The sequence below is a fragment of the Molossus molossus genome, unplaced genomic scaffold (genome assembly GCF_014108415.1).
Source record: "Molossus molossus isolate mMolMol1 unplaced genomic scaffold, mMolMol1.p scaffold_m16_p_2, whole genome shotgun sequence".
Classification (NCBI taxonomy): Eukaryota; Metazoa; Chordata; class Mammalia; order Chiroptera; family Molossidae; genus Molossus; species Molossus molossus.
The window spans coordinates 106,788,715-106,806,131 of NW_023425355.1; the positions used below are offsets into that span (position 1 = coordinate 106,788,715).

At 39.4% G+C, this 17,417-nt stretch overlaps 1 protein-coding gene across 1 annotated transcript in view; it reads right to left on the bottom strand.

Moving 5' to 3' along the window:
* ZNF674 (zinc finger protein 674) overlaps positions 1–12,363 on the bottom strand; it is a 33,404-nt gene extending 21,041 nt beyond the window's left edge. The window contains 4 exon segments of the mRNA XM_036270619.1: positions 1,529–1,540; positions 8,074–8,169; positions 8,483–8,609; positions 12,349–12,363. Coding sequence (XP_036126512.1) covers positions 1,529–1,540; positions 8,074–8,169; positions 8,483–8,609; positions 12,349–12,363 — 250 coding nt within the window.
* Positions 12,364–17,417: the final 5,054 nt, after the last annotated feature.

Genomic DNA, 17,417 nt, shown 5'->3' on the forward strand with positions numbered 1-17,417 from the left:
GAAACTGAAAAAAAAACAATTCCATTTACCATCGCAACAAAAAAATTAAGATACCTAGGAATAAAATTAACCAAAGTAGTAAAGGACCTATTTGCAGAAAACTACAGGACATTGAAAAAGGAAATTGAGGAATATATAAAAAAGTGGAAGCACGTACCTTGTTCATGGATTGGAAGAATTAACATCATTAAAATGTCCATATTACCCAAAGCAATCTATAGATTCAATGCAATCCCCATCAAAATACCAAAGACATATTTCATAGAACTAGAACAAATACTTCAAAAGTTCATATGGAACCAAAAAAGACCCCGAATAGCCACAGCAATCTTGAAAAAGAAGAACAAAGTAGGTGGGATCACAATACCAGATATCAGGTTATACTACAAAGTGACTGTAACCAAAACAGCCTGGTACTGGCACAAGAACAGGCATATAGACCAGTGGAACAGAACTGAAAACCGAGAAATGGACCCAAGGCAATACGCTCAATTAATATTTGACAAAGGTGGCAAGAACATACAGTGGAGTAAGGACAGCCTCTTTAATAAATGGTGTTGGGAAAATTGGACAGCTACATGCAAAAAAATGAAACTAGACCATCAACTTACACCATACACAAAAATAAACTCGAAATGGATAAAAGACCGGTGAATCCATAAAAATTCTAGAAGAAAATGTAGGCAACAAAATTTTGGACATCATACGGAGCAGAATTTTCACTGATACATCACCTAAGGCAACAGAAATAAAGGAGAAAATGAACACATGGGACTACATCAAACTAAAAAGCTTCTGCACAGCAAAGGACACAATCATCAAAATGGAAAGGCAACCCAGTGTATAGGAGAACATCATTGCCAATGATGTATCAGATAAGGGGTTAATCTCCAATATATATAGAGTGCTCCACCAAAGGAAGACAAAGAACCCAATTAAAAAATGGGCAGAGGAGCTGAATAGACACCTCTCCAAACAGGACATACAAATGGCCAAAAGACATATGAAGAAATGCTCAACATCACTAATTATCAGAGAGATGCAAATTAAAACAACAATGAGGTATCACCTCACACCTGTCAGAATGGCCGCCATCAACAAATCATCAAACAACAAGTGTTGGTGAGGGTGTGGAGAAAAGGGAACTCTAATACACTGCTGGTGGGAATGCAGACTGGTGCAGCCGCTATGGAAAACAATATGGTGCTACCTCAAAAAATTAAAAATTGAACTTCCATTTGACCCAGTGATCCCACTGCTGGGAATATACCCTAAGAAGCCTGAAACACCAATCAGGAAGAATATATGTACCCCCATGTTCATAGCAGCACTATTTACAATAGCTAAGATCTGGAAACAGCCCAAGTGTCCACCAGTAGACGAATGGATAAAAAAGCTGTGGTACATATACACAATGGAGTACTATGCAGCGGTAAGAAAGAAAGATCTCTTATCCTTTGAGATGACATGGAGGGACCTGGAAAGTATCATCCTAAGTGAAAGAAGCCAAGCAGAAAAAGACAAATACCACATGATCTCACTTGTATACGGAATATAATGAACATAACAGTCTGAGGAATACAGTAGACCCAGACGCATGGAAGTAGGCACAGACTGACATCCCTCAGAAGAGGGGAAGGGGGGGGTGGGGGGTGGGAAGAGATAAACCACAGAACTTATATGCATGTATGCATGACCAATGGACATGGACTACTAAGCCGGGGACGGGGCGGAGGTGGGGTGGGGTTGGGGATGCCAATGGGGTAAAAAGGTAAAATATCTGTAACAAAAAAATAAATAAAAATTCATAAAAAAAAAGAATCAATGAAACAAACAGCAGGTTCCTTGAAAAGAAAAACAAGATTGATGGACCATTAGCTAGACTGACCAAGAAACAATGAGAGAAAAACCAAATACACATAATGAGAAATGAAAGAGTAGAAACAATAACTGACACCACAGAAATACAACAGATTGTTAACAAATATTATGAGCAATTATACGGGAACAAATTTGACAATCAAAGCAAAATGGACAAATTTCTAGAAACACATAGTCTCCCAAAGCTGAACTGGAAACAGAGATAAACCTTGAACAGACAAATAACAACAAAAGAAATTAAAGATTTAATCAAGACTTTCCCAGGAAACAAAATCCCAGGTCCAGTTGGCTTCACGGGGGAATTTTACCGAACATTCAAGGAAGAACTAATACCCATTCTTCTCAAACTATTTCAAAAAATTCAAGAAGAAGGAAGACTTCAAAACTCATTTTATGAAGCAAGCATAATTCTAATTCCAAAATCAGAACAAGACACTACAAAGAAAGAAAAATATAGGCCAATATCCCTGAAGAACATAGATGCTAAAATCCTGAACAAAATAGTAGCAAATCGAATCCAGCAATATATCAAAAAAATTATTCACCATGACCAAGTGGGATTCATCCCAGGGATGCAAACTGGTACAATATTCAAAAATCAATAAATGTTATAAACCACATAAACAAAATGAAAGATAAAAATCATATGATCATATCAACAGATGCTGAAAAAGCATTTGACAAAATCTAGCACGCTATTTTGATAAAAACGCTCAGCAGTCTGGGAATAAAGGGATAAGATCTCGGCACATTAAAGGCCTTATATGAAGGACCTGCAGCCTACATCATACTCAATGGGCAAAAACTAAAAGCATTTCCCTTAAGAACAGGAACAAGACAAGGATGCCCACTTTTTCCACTCTTATTTAACATAGTACTGGAAGTCTTAGCCACAGCAATTAGACAGGAAGAAAAAATAAATAAAAGGGATCCAAATTGGAAAGGAGGAAGTGAAACTGTCATTATTAGCATATGACATGATACTTTACATAGAAAACCCCAAAGACTCGATCAAAAATTTACTAGACTTAATAAATGAATTTGGCAAAGTAGCAGGATACAAAATTAACATCAAGAAATCGATGGCATTCTTATACACCAATGATGAACTCACAGAAAGAGAAACTAAGAAAACAATCCCATTCAGCATTGCAGCAAAAAAATTAAGATACCTAGGAATAAACTTAACCAAAGAAATAAAGGACCTATTCACCGAAAAGTACAGGTCAATGAAAAAAGAAATAGAGGAAGATATAAAAAAGTGGAAGCACATACCTTGTTCATGGATATGAGGAATTAATATCATTAAAATGTCCATACTACCCAAAGCAATCTATAGATTCAATGCAATCCCCATCAAAATACCAATGACATAATTCACAGAACTAGGGCAAATACTTCAAAAGTTCATATGGAACCAAAAAAGACACCGAATAGCCACAGAAATCTTGAAAAAGAAGAACAAAGTTGGAGGGATCACATTACCAGATATCAGGTTATACTACAGAGCCACTGTAATCAGAACAGCCTCGTGCACAAGAACAGGCAGATAGACCAGTGGAGCAGAATAGAGAACCTAGAAATAGACCCAAGATGATATGCTCAATTAATATTTGACAAAGGAGGCAAGAGCATTCAGTGGAATAAAGACAGCCTCTTCAATAAATGGTGTTGGGAAAATTAAACAGTAACATGCAAAAAAAAAAAAAAACTAGATCATCAACTTATACCATATACAAGAATAAACTCAAAATGGATAAAATACTTGAATGTGACTCATGAATCCATCAAAATCCTGGAAGAAAATGTAGGCAACAAATTGCAGACATCATATGCAGCAGAATTTTCACTGATACATCACCTAAGGCAATAGCAACAAAGGAGAAAATGAACACATGGAACTACATCAAATCCAATGCTTCTGCACTGCAAAAGAAACAACCACCAAAATGGAGGGAAACCCACTGTATGGGAGAGCATAACTGCCAATGATACATCAGATAAGGGGTTAATTTCCAATATATATAAAGTGCTCATACAGCTCAACAAAAGAAAGACAAGGAACCCAATTAAAAAATGGGCAGAGGAGCTGAATAGACACCTCTCCAAACAGGACATACAAATGGCCAAGAGACATAGGAAGAAATGCTCAACATCACGAATCATCAGAGAGATGCAAATTAAAACAACTGTGAGCTATCAACTCACACCTGTCAGAATGGCCACCATCAATAAATCATCAAACAAGTGTTGGCGAGGGTGTGGAGAAAAGGGGACTCTCGTACCCTGCTGGTAGGAATGCAGACTGATGCAGCCCCTATGGAAAACAATATGGTGTAACCTCAAAAAATTAACAATTGAACTGCCATTTGACCCAGTGATCCCACTTCTAGTAATATACTGAGAATCCTGAAACACCAATCAGAAAGAATATATGTACCCCCATGTTTGTAGCAGCACTATTTATAATAGCTAAGCTCTAGAAATAGCCCCAATGTTCATCAGTAGACAAATGGATACAAAAGCTGTGGTACATATACACATTGGAGTACTATGCAGCTGTAAGAAAGAAAGATCTCTTATCCTTTGAGACGACATGGAGGGACCTTGAAAGTATTATCGTAAGCGGAACAAGCCAAGCAGAGAAAGACAAATATCACATGATCTCACTTATTTGTGGAATATAATGAACATAATAATCTGAGGAACAGGGTATTCCCAGAGACGTGGACGTGGGGTACAGACTGACAATCCCCTGAAGAGGGGGTGGGGAAACTGATAAACCACAGAACTTATATGCATTTATGTATGAACAATGGACATGGACAACAAAGGTGGGAACAAGGTGGGTAGGGAGAATGTGGGGAGATTCAGTGGGGGAAAAAGGAGAAATATCTGTAACAAAAATAAATTAATTAATTTAGAAAAAAAGCTGTGGTACATATACACAATGGAGTACTATGCAGCTTTAAGAAAGAAAGATCTGTTATCCTTTGAGATTTCATGAGGGGACCTGGAGCGTATTATCCTAAGCGAAACAATCCAAACAGAGAAAGATAAAGATCACATGATCTCACTTATTTGTGAAATATAATGAACAGTCTGAGGAACGGGGTAGTCCCAGAGACATGGAAGTGGGGTTCAGACTGACAATACCCAGAAGAGCGAGTGGGGGAGAGAAATAAACCACAGAACTTATATGTATGTATGCATGAACAATGGACATGGACAACAAAGCTGGGGACAGGGTGGGGAGGGAGGTATCAGCGAGTGAAAAAGGAGAAACATCTGTATCAAAAATAAATAAATAAATTAATTTAAAACAATATGTTAAGCAACTTCTTGAGGATTTTTATAAGTAAACAAAGCAGGCAGATTTGAAGGTGAACCAAAGCAGCCCGTACATTGGTTAGTTTCTTTTTTTACAAGTATTTGTCCCAATGGCTTATAAATTTCCACAAGACATGAACTCATCCAAGGGCTGTGCATGCAAGGAAAGCAAAGCCTCATACAAAAGCTTTAAGAACTGAACTAAACTAAGGTTTAAACCACAGCTCAAGTCTGAGACTAACATCTGAGTGACAAGTGCATAAGACAGACCTGAAGCAGGACAACAAAGGCTTTGAAAACTGCACAAAGACTTAAACCACCACTCAAGTCTCACATTAACCCTTGAATGGTGCATACATAACACAGAACCAAAGGAACACAGCAAAGGCCCACAAATGGTGAGATAAAACTCGTGGTCTGAATCTAGCCAGGTTTATTACATGATAAACGAACAATTAAAAACAACAAAAACAATCACCAGTATCTAGAATAGAATCTAAAATTATTCAAGAACTAGCAAAATAAAGAAACTAAAAATAAAAATTTAACAAAAATTATGAAAGAGTTGGGGAGTACAAGGCCAATGTGTAATTGAGCTAAATCCTTACCTTTCATAGAAGGGATGCAAAACTAAAAGCTCCGTGAACCTAGAGAGGTGCTCATCAGAAAAACTAAAAACAGAAACCATGCAAACAGGCTAAACTTGGAGGTGTGACAGGAAATGCACTAGGATTACTCTGAATAACATAGTGTTCTGAACTCTTATATAATGTGAGTCCTCATTACTTTTAATATCGTATCACCTTTAAAAATATGTTTTAAGTTATTTTAGGGAGAGGGGAAGGGACAGGGAGAGAGAGAAAGAGAGAGGAGAGAGAGTAAGAGAGAGGAGAGAGAGAGAGAGAGAGAGGAGAGAGAGAGAGAGAGAGAGAGAGAAACATCGATGTGAGGGAGAAACATTGACTGTTTCCTCCTGCATGCGTCCCGACTGGGGATAGAACCAGCAGCTGGGTATGTGCTCTGACTGGGAGTAGAACTGGTGGCCTTTTGGTGTATGTGATGATGCTCAACTGAGGCACACCATCCAGGGCAATATCATATAATTTTTATATAAGGGAATTGGGACTCCAAGTCTGGACTGTGCCTCTAGTTTGCTTTTCCTCCTTTCAATATATCACTGAAATAAGAATGAACTCACAGTCATTAAAAGCCCTGGAAAGACTGGAAGTAGGAAAAGCATACCAATAGCAGACCAGAAATCCTAGTGATTCAAAGCAGCAGATATGGGAATGACTGAGCAATAAAGAAGAAATTGGAACCCAAAATGTCCCTGGGAGAGCTACAGGGAGGTGGGTGCACACCTGTGCAGGGAGGCTCTAAGAGAGAGGATACCTTAGCCCAGTAGGTGTGGGCTCTGGGAAAGGCACCTGGGAGTCATCTGGGATCAGCTGGGCCAGTGTCTGACTACAGCTTGAGCTCTGACACTAATTTTGACAGTGGTTGAAAAGCAGATTCAGATTCAGTCAATTTGAGGTAGCCCCAAGAGGCTGCATTTCTACTTAGAGCCTGGGCCTTGCCCATGCTGCTAGTCCATGAACCACACTGAATAGTAGCAACATTCTTTTTATTTTTTATTTTTTTAAATTTTTTCTTTTATCCTCACCCGAGGACATTTCTTCGTTTTTTTGTTCAGATACAGTGGGAGGGAGAGAGAGGAAGAGAGAGAGAGAAACATTGACGTGAAAGGGGCACATCGAGTGGCTGCCACCTGCACGACCAACCAGGGCCGGGGACAAACTGCAACCGAGGTACTTGCCCTTAGCGGGAACCGATTCTGGGTCTCTCTGGACCACAGGCCGACGCTCTAACCGCTGAGCCAAACCAGCCAGGGCAATAGTAACACCATACTACACAGACTTCTTTGGGATAGGAACACTGAATAGCCACTGTGAGTGGAAAAGAAAAAGAGGAAGACTAACATCTGAAGAGTGTCTGAATTCCCATTAGGAGCACAGGGCAGAAACAAACACACAAATAAACAGAAACAAACAGACAAGGAAAAAAATAGCGCCACCCAGGACTGAGATACAGCTCACTAAAAGCTACCACTATGAAGTAATGTCCTCTCCGAGTTTTATTTCTTTTGTGAATAAATAGATAATACAAAAGACAAAAGAGTTGAGTGAGAAGGAAGTACTGATAAGAGGAGGAATCTGAAAACAGGCAGCATCAAGTCAGCTTTGGAAGAGTCTGAGAGGAGATAAGAGAAAACAGAGACCAGTGTGGATGCTGTTCATTCACACTGTGAGGGCAGACTAAGATATGTGGGTACCTAGCCTGGTAGAGTTGAAGGTCATTAGCAAGTCTTTTTAGTCCACACCGACTCTAATAAACCAGGTAGGATCCTTTCCCTGAGGTTGAAGACAAGACTCCAAGTTTCAGAAGGGCCCACCATACAGCAAATAAAGAGGAAACATCACACCTGCATCTACTTCTGTTCTGATGAAAATGCAAATACCCAAGAGAAGGGGAAAGCTCTGAAGGCTCCACAAAGAAGGGAGAAGGCAGGAGGAAAGGTTTGGCATTTCCAAATAGCCAACCAGGATTCCAGAAAGTAGAGATGGGATCTAAGGAACAGCATAGCTTCACTCTGTCTAAACACCCACCAAGAACAGAGGGCCTGTAGAAGGGCAGTAGGTGAGGGAAATCCTGTGGATATCACAGCAACTTGTATCATCAGACATGAGTCATGTCCTTAAGGCTGGGGATCTGAGAAGAGCTCATGAGCACACCCTGAGGCAAAGCTCTCACTGTTCTATTGCATTCCCCCTGTCCTGTCCTGACTGTCTGGCATATGCTCACCTGGACAGTTCTGCATTATGGGTTCTCCATCTGCCCTCCTGGCCTCCTCTCCTTGTCCAAACCTGAAGATCACATCTGGTTTAGTCACCAGGTATCCTTTGGAGGTAAAATGACACAGGACTTTGTTATTAATGCTGGAGGCAGTCAAGAACCAAGGTCATCCTTGCAGAGTAAAGATGGTCTGGCCTTGGTGACTATCCCATGAGCATAGCTATTTGTCCCTCGGGCAGAACATTCACATAGAAGGAGAGAGCACAAACATACTGTGTAGGGTGAAAACAGGATTATGAATTCTTGACAGTGAGCCTCTGAATCTCATTCAGAGATTCAGTCACCCCTGAACATGCAGCAGCCGAGAGAGGGAGACATGAGTGGGGTGTTCTAGTCACACCATGGAGTGGTCCCTCACCCACAGAGACCAGGTGGCTGTAGTTCTCCAGCATGACATTCCTGTAGAGGTTCTTCTGAGTAAAGTCCAGTTGCTGCCACTCCTCCAAGGTGAAGTCCACAAACACGTCCCTGAAGGTCAATGATTCCTACAATAGCACATTCTTATTTAGCTCAGGGCCCTGGACATAATATGACTTATATAGAGTGCCTACTCTGTTCCTGTCCTAAGTCTTTTGATTCTCGCCCTAACCCAGAACCCTGACATATGAGGACAGTGAGGCACACACAGTATAAAGTTACTCACCCAAGGTCACACTTCTAGGAATTAAGAGATTAAAATTTATGCAGTCTGGTTCCCACACTTAAATTTTTAAACATGGCACTGCAATGCTTTTCTCTATATAACTGTTCTTATGCTCTTCACTATCCACAATTTGATATAGTACAGGATATAGAGTGTTTATGTAACAAAATTATTTTAAGCTTTGTGAAAAAACAGATCAAGTGTTAGAAATATTTTACCCTAGAAATTCATTCTTTCAACACACACTTATTGAATAGTAACCAAGCTGATAAGTTCTGAGGATGTAAAGATTAATAAAAACAAACACCTCCTGAACTGAAGGAGCTTCAGTATAGTAGAGGCAGAAGAACAACACTTAGAAACTCATATATGAGAGGGAAGGAGGGAGAGAGGGAGGGCTGCCTGCCCTCAGAAGGCAATGACAGAGAGGACTAGGAACAGAAGGGAGGAGGAAATCAATTATTGGGGCCAACACAGAAGAATTTGCAAAGAATACAGAACTAGAATAAACAGTTCTAAGCGCAGCTACTCAATTATGCCTGTGAATTAATAGAAAATACAAATTTGGTCTCTGCCTCTGATTCCTGGCACAGAGCTCCTAAAACCCATGTAAATTCCTAAGTGATAAGAGCACTAGGAGCATCTTTTATTCTAATGAGATGACTCTTGATTGGCTCCTGAATGGAGGCTGGTCACCAGAAAGATCAAGCTGTCCTCCAGAGAAAGGAGCAGGACTGGAAATGGAGTTAATAACTGATTGTACCTACGTGAGAAAGCCTTGAAGAAATTACTATAGTAAGGGATTCAGGGAGCTTCCATGTGGGTGAACATATCCACATACTGGGAGTGTGACACACCCCAACTCCACGAGGACAGAAGCTTCTATACTCAGGACCCTCTCAGACCTCACACTATGTATCTCTTCATCTGGCAGTTCATCTGTATCCATTATCATATCCTTTATATGTTTTACAGAGTTCTATGAGCCACTCTTGCAAATTAATCAAGATGGGGGGGGGGTTCATCACTGGAACCTCTGGGATCTATAGCTGGTTGGTCAGAAGCACAGGTATGGGGCAGCAGTTTTGTGTGACTGAGCCCTTAACTTGTGGATAGGTGGCTTAGTGTATAGGTGGCTAGTGTTAAAAGTGAGTTAGATTGTAGGCTACATAGTGACAGATAACTGCTGTTGTGGGAAAAAAAACTTGCACACATTTGTTGACCAGAAGTGTCAGAAGTGAAGTGTGTTCTATGTGAGTAATGAAAGAGAAACACAGGAGAAACACAAGAAAGAAAGAAACAGTAGGGAAGAACTGGGTTTACCCCTATACAAAAGGAGACTGAACTGGCATTTTCCTTTACAATGTCCAATGGTTCTAATCTTAGCTGTGTCTGGCCTGGTCAGTAGATTGAGGTAAAAAGGAAGATCTATGTTTGGCTTATCACCACCAAACAAAAACTCGCTTTTCTAAGTGCCCAGATTCCTAGCAGAGATCAATAACCCACTTATTTACACTTTGGATCCTACCCTGTCACACCAACACTTGGTGGTCTTGAATTCAAGAAGACATTTTGTACCCACAAGGCCCCAACAGGCATTACATGACACCAGTTTTACTCAGCTCTGCAGAAAGATATGAGACAGGAAGCAGGGTGTGCAGAAGGGCACTGACCCTCATATGTTGCCAGCAGGAGTTCTCAGAGCAGCCCACCTCCTCCTCTCACTCATCCCAAATGAGAGTTCAGGTGCTGAAGACCATGACCACACTGGAGAGGACAGGGGCCACCTGGCTTAGAAGCCCTAACCTGTCAAAATTCGGTGCACAGCCTTTGACCTAGAATTCTCACCTCTAGAAAGTTATCTTCCAGATCAGATACAAATACAAACTGAAATATATGTGGATATGTATTGCTACATTGTTTGTGGCATCAAAAGGCTAGAAATATCCTAAATGTACATCCCTGGCAGAAGGTAAATATATAATGGTATTTTCAACCAGTGGGATATCAATTAGCCATTTCGTAAATGGGGTACAACCTTTGGTGATTTTATACTCCAGGGAATATTTGTTAACATCTGTAAAATTTTTTCATTGTCATGACAAGGGGAGTAGGGTGGAGGGTGCTGACTTAATGAGGGTAGAGGCCAGTGGTGTTGCTGAATATCCTCCAATGCACACAAAAGCCTTCCACAACATAGCATTATCTGGCCTAAAATGTTAAGAGTGCTAATTTGAGAAAACCCGGGGCTAACCAAATACACAATGAAGTAGAATAATCATAAAAAGGAGCAGAATGCACTATAATATGTGAAAAAGAAATAAAAAATAAAAGGGATGCTTATATCGAGATAGACAGATATGCGTAACTGATCTCTGGAAGAATGTACAAAAATGAAGGATACAGGGAGAATTATTTTTCACCTTTTGTTAAACAAAACTTTAGTTTGAATTTTTACCATATGTACAAATTACTTAAAAAAATGCTCAATTTAATTTATTAATGCTCTATTTTGAATATATGTTTAGAATTCTAGTATGCATATTCTTAAGTGAAAATGGTCCATAATTGACATCGCAATATTTCCTTCAAATTTAGTTGAGTGGCTTCATAAAATGAATTGGATTTCCTTTCATTTTTCAAGAGCCTGGAAAAGATGAACATAGAAATGATCTGGTCTTTAACATTTTGTGAAAGTAATAATTAATCTGGGATTTGGGAGGGAAAAATTGAAGTGTGAATACCTTTGACTTAAAATTCCAACTTCCAGGTGTGTTCTTCATAAATACCAGCACTACTGGACAAATAGATATATAGAAAGTTGTTCAAGAGGCACCATTTATAATAGAAAAAAAAAAGCCTAAGTATCCATGAATAGAGAAAAGGTTAAATGATACATCCATATCACAAAATAGGAACTAAAATAATATTTATGTATTGATGAGGAACACCACTCAGAATATATAATCAAGTGGGAAAAGCAAGATGGGTATAGGAGCAGGATGGCATAGGTGCAAAAATACATACAACATTATATATGTATCTGTTTTTAGTTAATTAAAGTGACATGAATACATTCACACCATGTTATCACCAAACTGTTAACAGTGGGCATCTTGAGGAAGAACATGGTCCTGGGGAGAGAAGAAATGGGAATGTTTTGACTACTGTTTTTCATGAATATTAAAACATTAAGCATTAATTTACTTTCATTATTTTGAACATAATGAAAAAACAAAAGTGAACTGCAAGTGAAGAAATGGAAGAAGCAAGATGAGTCTATGTATTTAAACAATTTTCTCTGAAAAGGAAAAGAAAAAAGATGAGGTGAATTTCCCAGAGGAAGAAGCAGATGAGAAAAGCCTTTGTCTTTCTATCTTTTGTTATTCTTTGTGTGTGGGGGGGGGGAGGTGGGGGCGGGTGTGAGGGTAAGGATGGGAAAAACTTGAAATAGATTACAGGTTGAATAGAAAACAGCCAGAGCAAAAGGGATTAAAAGATTTTTCAAGGTGACATTATAGATTCCTCAAAGCTGCCTCAAGCTCACAGGAAACAAGGTAGGGGGTAAATGACGCACTCACCTGGGACATGGCCATCCTGGTCTGCTCTGGACAAAGGATGGAGATCTACAAAAGCAGAATTAGGAGAGTCAAGATCAGTGCATACAGCCATGAGACCATCATCATCAGCCTAACAAAGATCACCCTAACACCCTGGGTAGAATGATCTGGAAACAAGGCCTGGTAGCACCAGCCTATTCCCTTGAGATGTTGCTAAGCACATGTGGGTTTTATACATGGAATTGTTTCCCGATTCCTGTACAGATGTATAACTTGTGTTTAAAAACAAAGCTATTACTAACAGTACCTCCTTTCTCACAATAGTTCTATTCCTGGAAATTTCTCATAAAAAAGCAAACACAAATGAGCACAAAGCTGAAAGGAAGGATGTTAATGGTAGTTGTTTCCACCATTCAAACATTTGGAATCAACTAAACCTCTAGCAAAGGGGACTCCATAAAAACATAAGCACAAATGAGAATAACACATGAGCTTTAAAAATGGTGTGGAGATTCCAAAATGGTGGTGGAATGAATGGAAGTTACACAGACCATCTCCCAGGACCAAACTAGAATTACAACTAAAATAAAGACAAATTGTCGGGAAAAAGCAACAGGAAAGCAGCTTGCGAGGACCATAAACCAGGGACACTGAATCCATCCTGGTAGGATTGCAGAGGCGCAAGATGGGGGCTGAGAGCCCATGGACAGCAATGGTCTTAGCTGTGAGCAGCACCCTCGGGTTAAACTCCCAAGTGGCTCCACAGTTCAGGAAGGCAGGACAGATGCTAAAATAGCCACAGCCACTCACCTTGGGCTCTGGCAAAGGGAAGGTGGACAGGACTGGAACTGTGTGGGGACACTCGGGATTTGGAGGTGCTCAGAGCTTTTCCTGAGTTGAGGCCACACAGGATGGTGGCTATCTTACTCCTTCACAGGGCTCTGGGGAGACGCGGCAGCCCCTCCCTCATAGATTCAACTCCACCCAGTGGCCATTGAAATACAAATTGAGGCTCATTAACAACCAGCATCTGCCCCAACCTCAGGAAATCCCCTTACACTGAGCACCTGAGGGAGTTTTACATTCAACTGAGAACCCAAGGCTCTTCAAGTAACCACTACTGATAGACTCGAGGCAAAAAGTTAGAGAATAAAAGGAGCTGATCCATTCCTGGGCTTGGAACGCTACCCAAGAAAGTAAGACATGACAGTGGTGTTTAATGTGGGTCCTGCCATGCTCATCCAAACACAGTAGAGGGAGCCACAAACAGCAGAACACTAACACCCACAGTAAAACTTTGGCAGGCTCCAAAGCACACTGAGATATCCAAAATGGTAAAACAAATAAACAAATGCCAAATGAAAGAACAAGAGACCTCTACCGAAGATGAGATAGATGAGATAAATGAGGTGCAGTTAAGCAAGTTAACAGAGCTAGAATTCAGAGCTATGATCATGAGGAAGCTCAGCAGCATGAGTAAGGACAACAACACCATGAGTAAAGACATAGAAACATTGAAAATCAACCAATTGGAAATTAAAAACCACCAAGAAGTAATCAAGAATGAAATAGCAGAAATAAAGAACACATGGGAGGTCTAAACAGCAGACTAGAGAAAGCTGAGGATGGAATCAATGAATTAGAAGACAAAACCTTCCCTAATTTGGAGAAGGAAGAAGGCATTCAAGTTCAAGAAGCACAGAGAGCCCCAACTAAGAAGAACCCAAACAGGCCCACACCAAGACACAGTAATAAAAATACCTAAAATTAAAGACAAACAGAGAATCCTAAAAGCAGCAAGAGCTAAGCAACAGGTTACCTACAAAGAAAACCCCATAAGGATATCAGCTGACTTTTCAACAGAAACACTACAGGCCAGAAGGGAATGTCACGAAGTAATCAAGGTCTTGATAAAGAAAGAGATGAATCCAAGACTACTCTACACAGCAAGGCTATCATTCAAAATAGAAGGTCAAATAAAGTGCTTCCCAGACAAAAAAAAAAAAAAAGCTAAGGGAATACATTAGCACCAAACCAGCACTGCAAGAAATGTTAAAAGAACTGCTGTAATTAGTAGAAGAAATAGGAAGAAAAATAGAACCACACTAAACAAAAAATGGCAATAAATAAGTACATATCAATAATCATCTTAAATGTAAATGGATTGAATGCTCCGATAAAAAGACACAGAGTAGCTGATTGGTTAAGAAAGCATGACTCATATATATGTTTTTACAGGAGACCCACCTGACAACAAAAGACTCACATAGGTTGAAAGTGAAGGAATACAAAAATATCTTCCAAGCAAACAGAAAGCAAAAAAAGACTGGGGTGGCAATACTCATATATGATAAAATAGGTTTCAAAATGAAGGCCATAACTAGAGACCAAGAAGGCCACTACATAATATTGAAAGGATCTATCCAACAGGAAGCTATAACCTTCATAAACATATATGCACCCAATATAGAAGCAACAACATATATTAAAAATCTTCTGGAGGACTTCAAAGGAGAAATCAACAACAATACAATCATAGCAGGGGACTTCAACACCCCGCTGACATCACTAGATAGATCCTCTAGACAAAAAATTAGCAAGGAAAAAGAGACTCTAAATGAAGCACTAGACCAAATGGATTTAATAGATATTAACAGAGAATTACACAACAAAATACAGAATTCACATTCTTCTAAAGTGCACATGGGACATTCTCAAAGATAGACTACATGTTAGGACACAAACTAAGACACTACTAGTTCAAGAAGACTGAAATCGCCCTGGCCGGTTTGGCTCAGCGGTTAGAGCGTCCGCCTGCGGTCCGGAGAGACCCGGGTTCGGTTCCCGCTGAGGGCATGTACCTCGGTTGCAGTTTGTCCCCGGCCCTGGTTGGTCATGCGGGTGGCAGCCACTCGATGTGTCCCTTTCACATCGATGTTTCCCTCTCTCTCTCTTCCTCTCTCTCCCTCCCACTCTATCTGTACAAAAAATGGAAAAATGTCCTCGGGTGAGGATAAAAAAAAAAAGAAGAAGACTGAAATCATATCAAGCATCTTCTCAGATCATAATGGCATACAACTAGAAATCAACTGCAACAAGAAAATGCAAAGACATTTAAACATATAGAGGCTAAATAGTATGTTATTGAACAATGAATGGGTTACCATGGAGAACAAGGAAGAAATTAAAAACTTCCTGGAAACCAATGAAAATGAACACACAACAACACACATCTATGGGATGCAGCAAAAGCAGTTCTGAGAGGGAAGTTCATAGCACTACAAGCCTACCTCAAGAAACAAGAAAAATCTCTAATAGACTATCTAACCTAACAACTTAAAGAACTAGAAAGCAAACAGAAAGACAACCCGAGAGCAAGTAGAAAGAAGGAAATAGCAAAGATCAGAGCAGAAATAAACAACTTAGAGTCCAAAAAAACAACTCAAAGGATCAAGGAAACAAAGAGCTGGTTTTATTTTTAAAAAGATAAACAAGATTGATGGACCCTTAGCTAAACACACCAAGAAACAGAGAGAACCCAAATACATAAAATCAGAAATGAAAGAGAAGTAACAAGTGACACCACAGAAATACAAAAGATCGTTAACAACTACTATGAACAATTATATGGCAACAAATTCGACAATCTAAGCGAAATGGATAAAGTTTTAGAAACACATAGTATCCCAAAACTGGACCGGGAAGAGATAGAAAACTTGAACAGGTCAATAACAACTAAGGAAATTGAAGAGGTAATCAAGCCTCTCCCAGCAAACAAAAGTCCAGGCCCAGATGGTTTCACGGGGGAGTTTCACCGAACATTCGAAGAAGAACTAAACCCATTCTCCTCAAACTATTTCAAAAAATTCATGAAGAAGGAAGACTTCCAAACTTTCTATGAGGCCCACAAAATTCTAATTCAAAAACCAGAAAATGACACAACAAAGAAAGAAAACTACAGGCCAATATCTCTGATGAACATAGATGCCAAAATCCTGAATAAAATACTAGGAAATCGGATCCAGCAATACATCAGAAAAATTATTCACCATGACCAACTGGGCTTCATCCAAGTGATGCAAGGCTGGTACAATATTTGCAAATCAATAAATGTAACACACCACATAAATAAAATGAAGAATAAAAACCACATGATCATATTAATAGATGCTGAAAAAGCATTCGACAAAATCCAGCATCCATTTCTGATAAAAACGCTCAGCAATGTGGGAATAGAAGAATCATATCTCGACATAATAAAGGTCATATATGAAAGACCTACAGCCAACATCATACTCAATGGGCAAAAACTAAAAGCATTTCCCTTAAGAACAAGAACAAGACAGGGATGCCCACTTTCACCACTCTTATTTAACATAGTACTGGAAGTCTTAGCCACAGCAATTAAACATGAAGAAAGAATGAAAGAAATCCAAATTGGAAAGGAGGAAGTGAAACTGTCATTATTTGCAGAGGACATGATATTGTACATAGAAAACCATAAAGACTCCATGAAAAATATACTAGACTTAATAAATGAATTTGGCAAATTAGTAGGATACAAAATTAATGTTAAGAAATTGATGGGAATCTTATACACCAATGATAAACTCACAGAAAGAGAAACTAAAAAAACAATTTTATTTACCATCACGGCAAAAAAAATTAATATACCTAGGAATAAACCTAGGCAAAGAAGTAAAGGATCTATTTGCAGAAAATTACAGGACGTTGAAAAAAGAAATAGAGGAAGATATAAAAAAGTGGAAGCACATATCTTGTTCATGGATTAGAAGAATTAACATGATTAAAATGTCCATATTACTTAAAGCAACCTAGAGATTCAATGCAATCCTCATCACAATACCAGCGATATATATCAGAGAACTAGAACAAATACTTCAAAAGTTCATATGGAACCAGAAAAGACCCCGAATAGCCACAGTAATCTTGAAAAAAAGGACAAAGTAGGTGGGATCACAATACCAGATATCAGGTTATACTGCAAAGCTACTGTAATCAAAACATCCTGGTTCTGGCACAAGAACAGGCATGTAGACCAGTGGAACAGATCAGAGAACCCAGAAGAT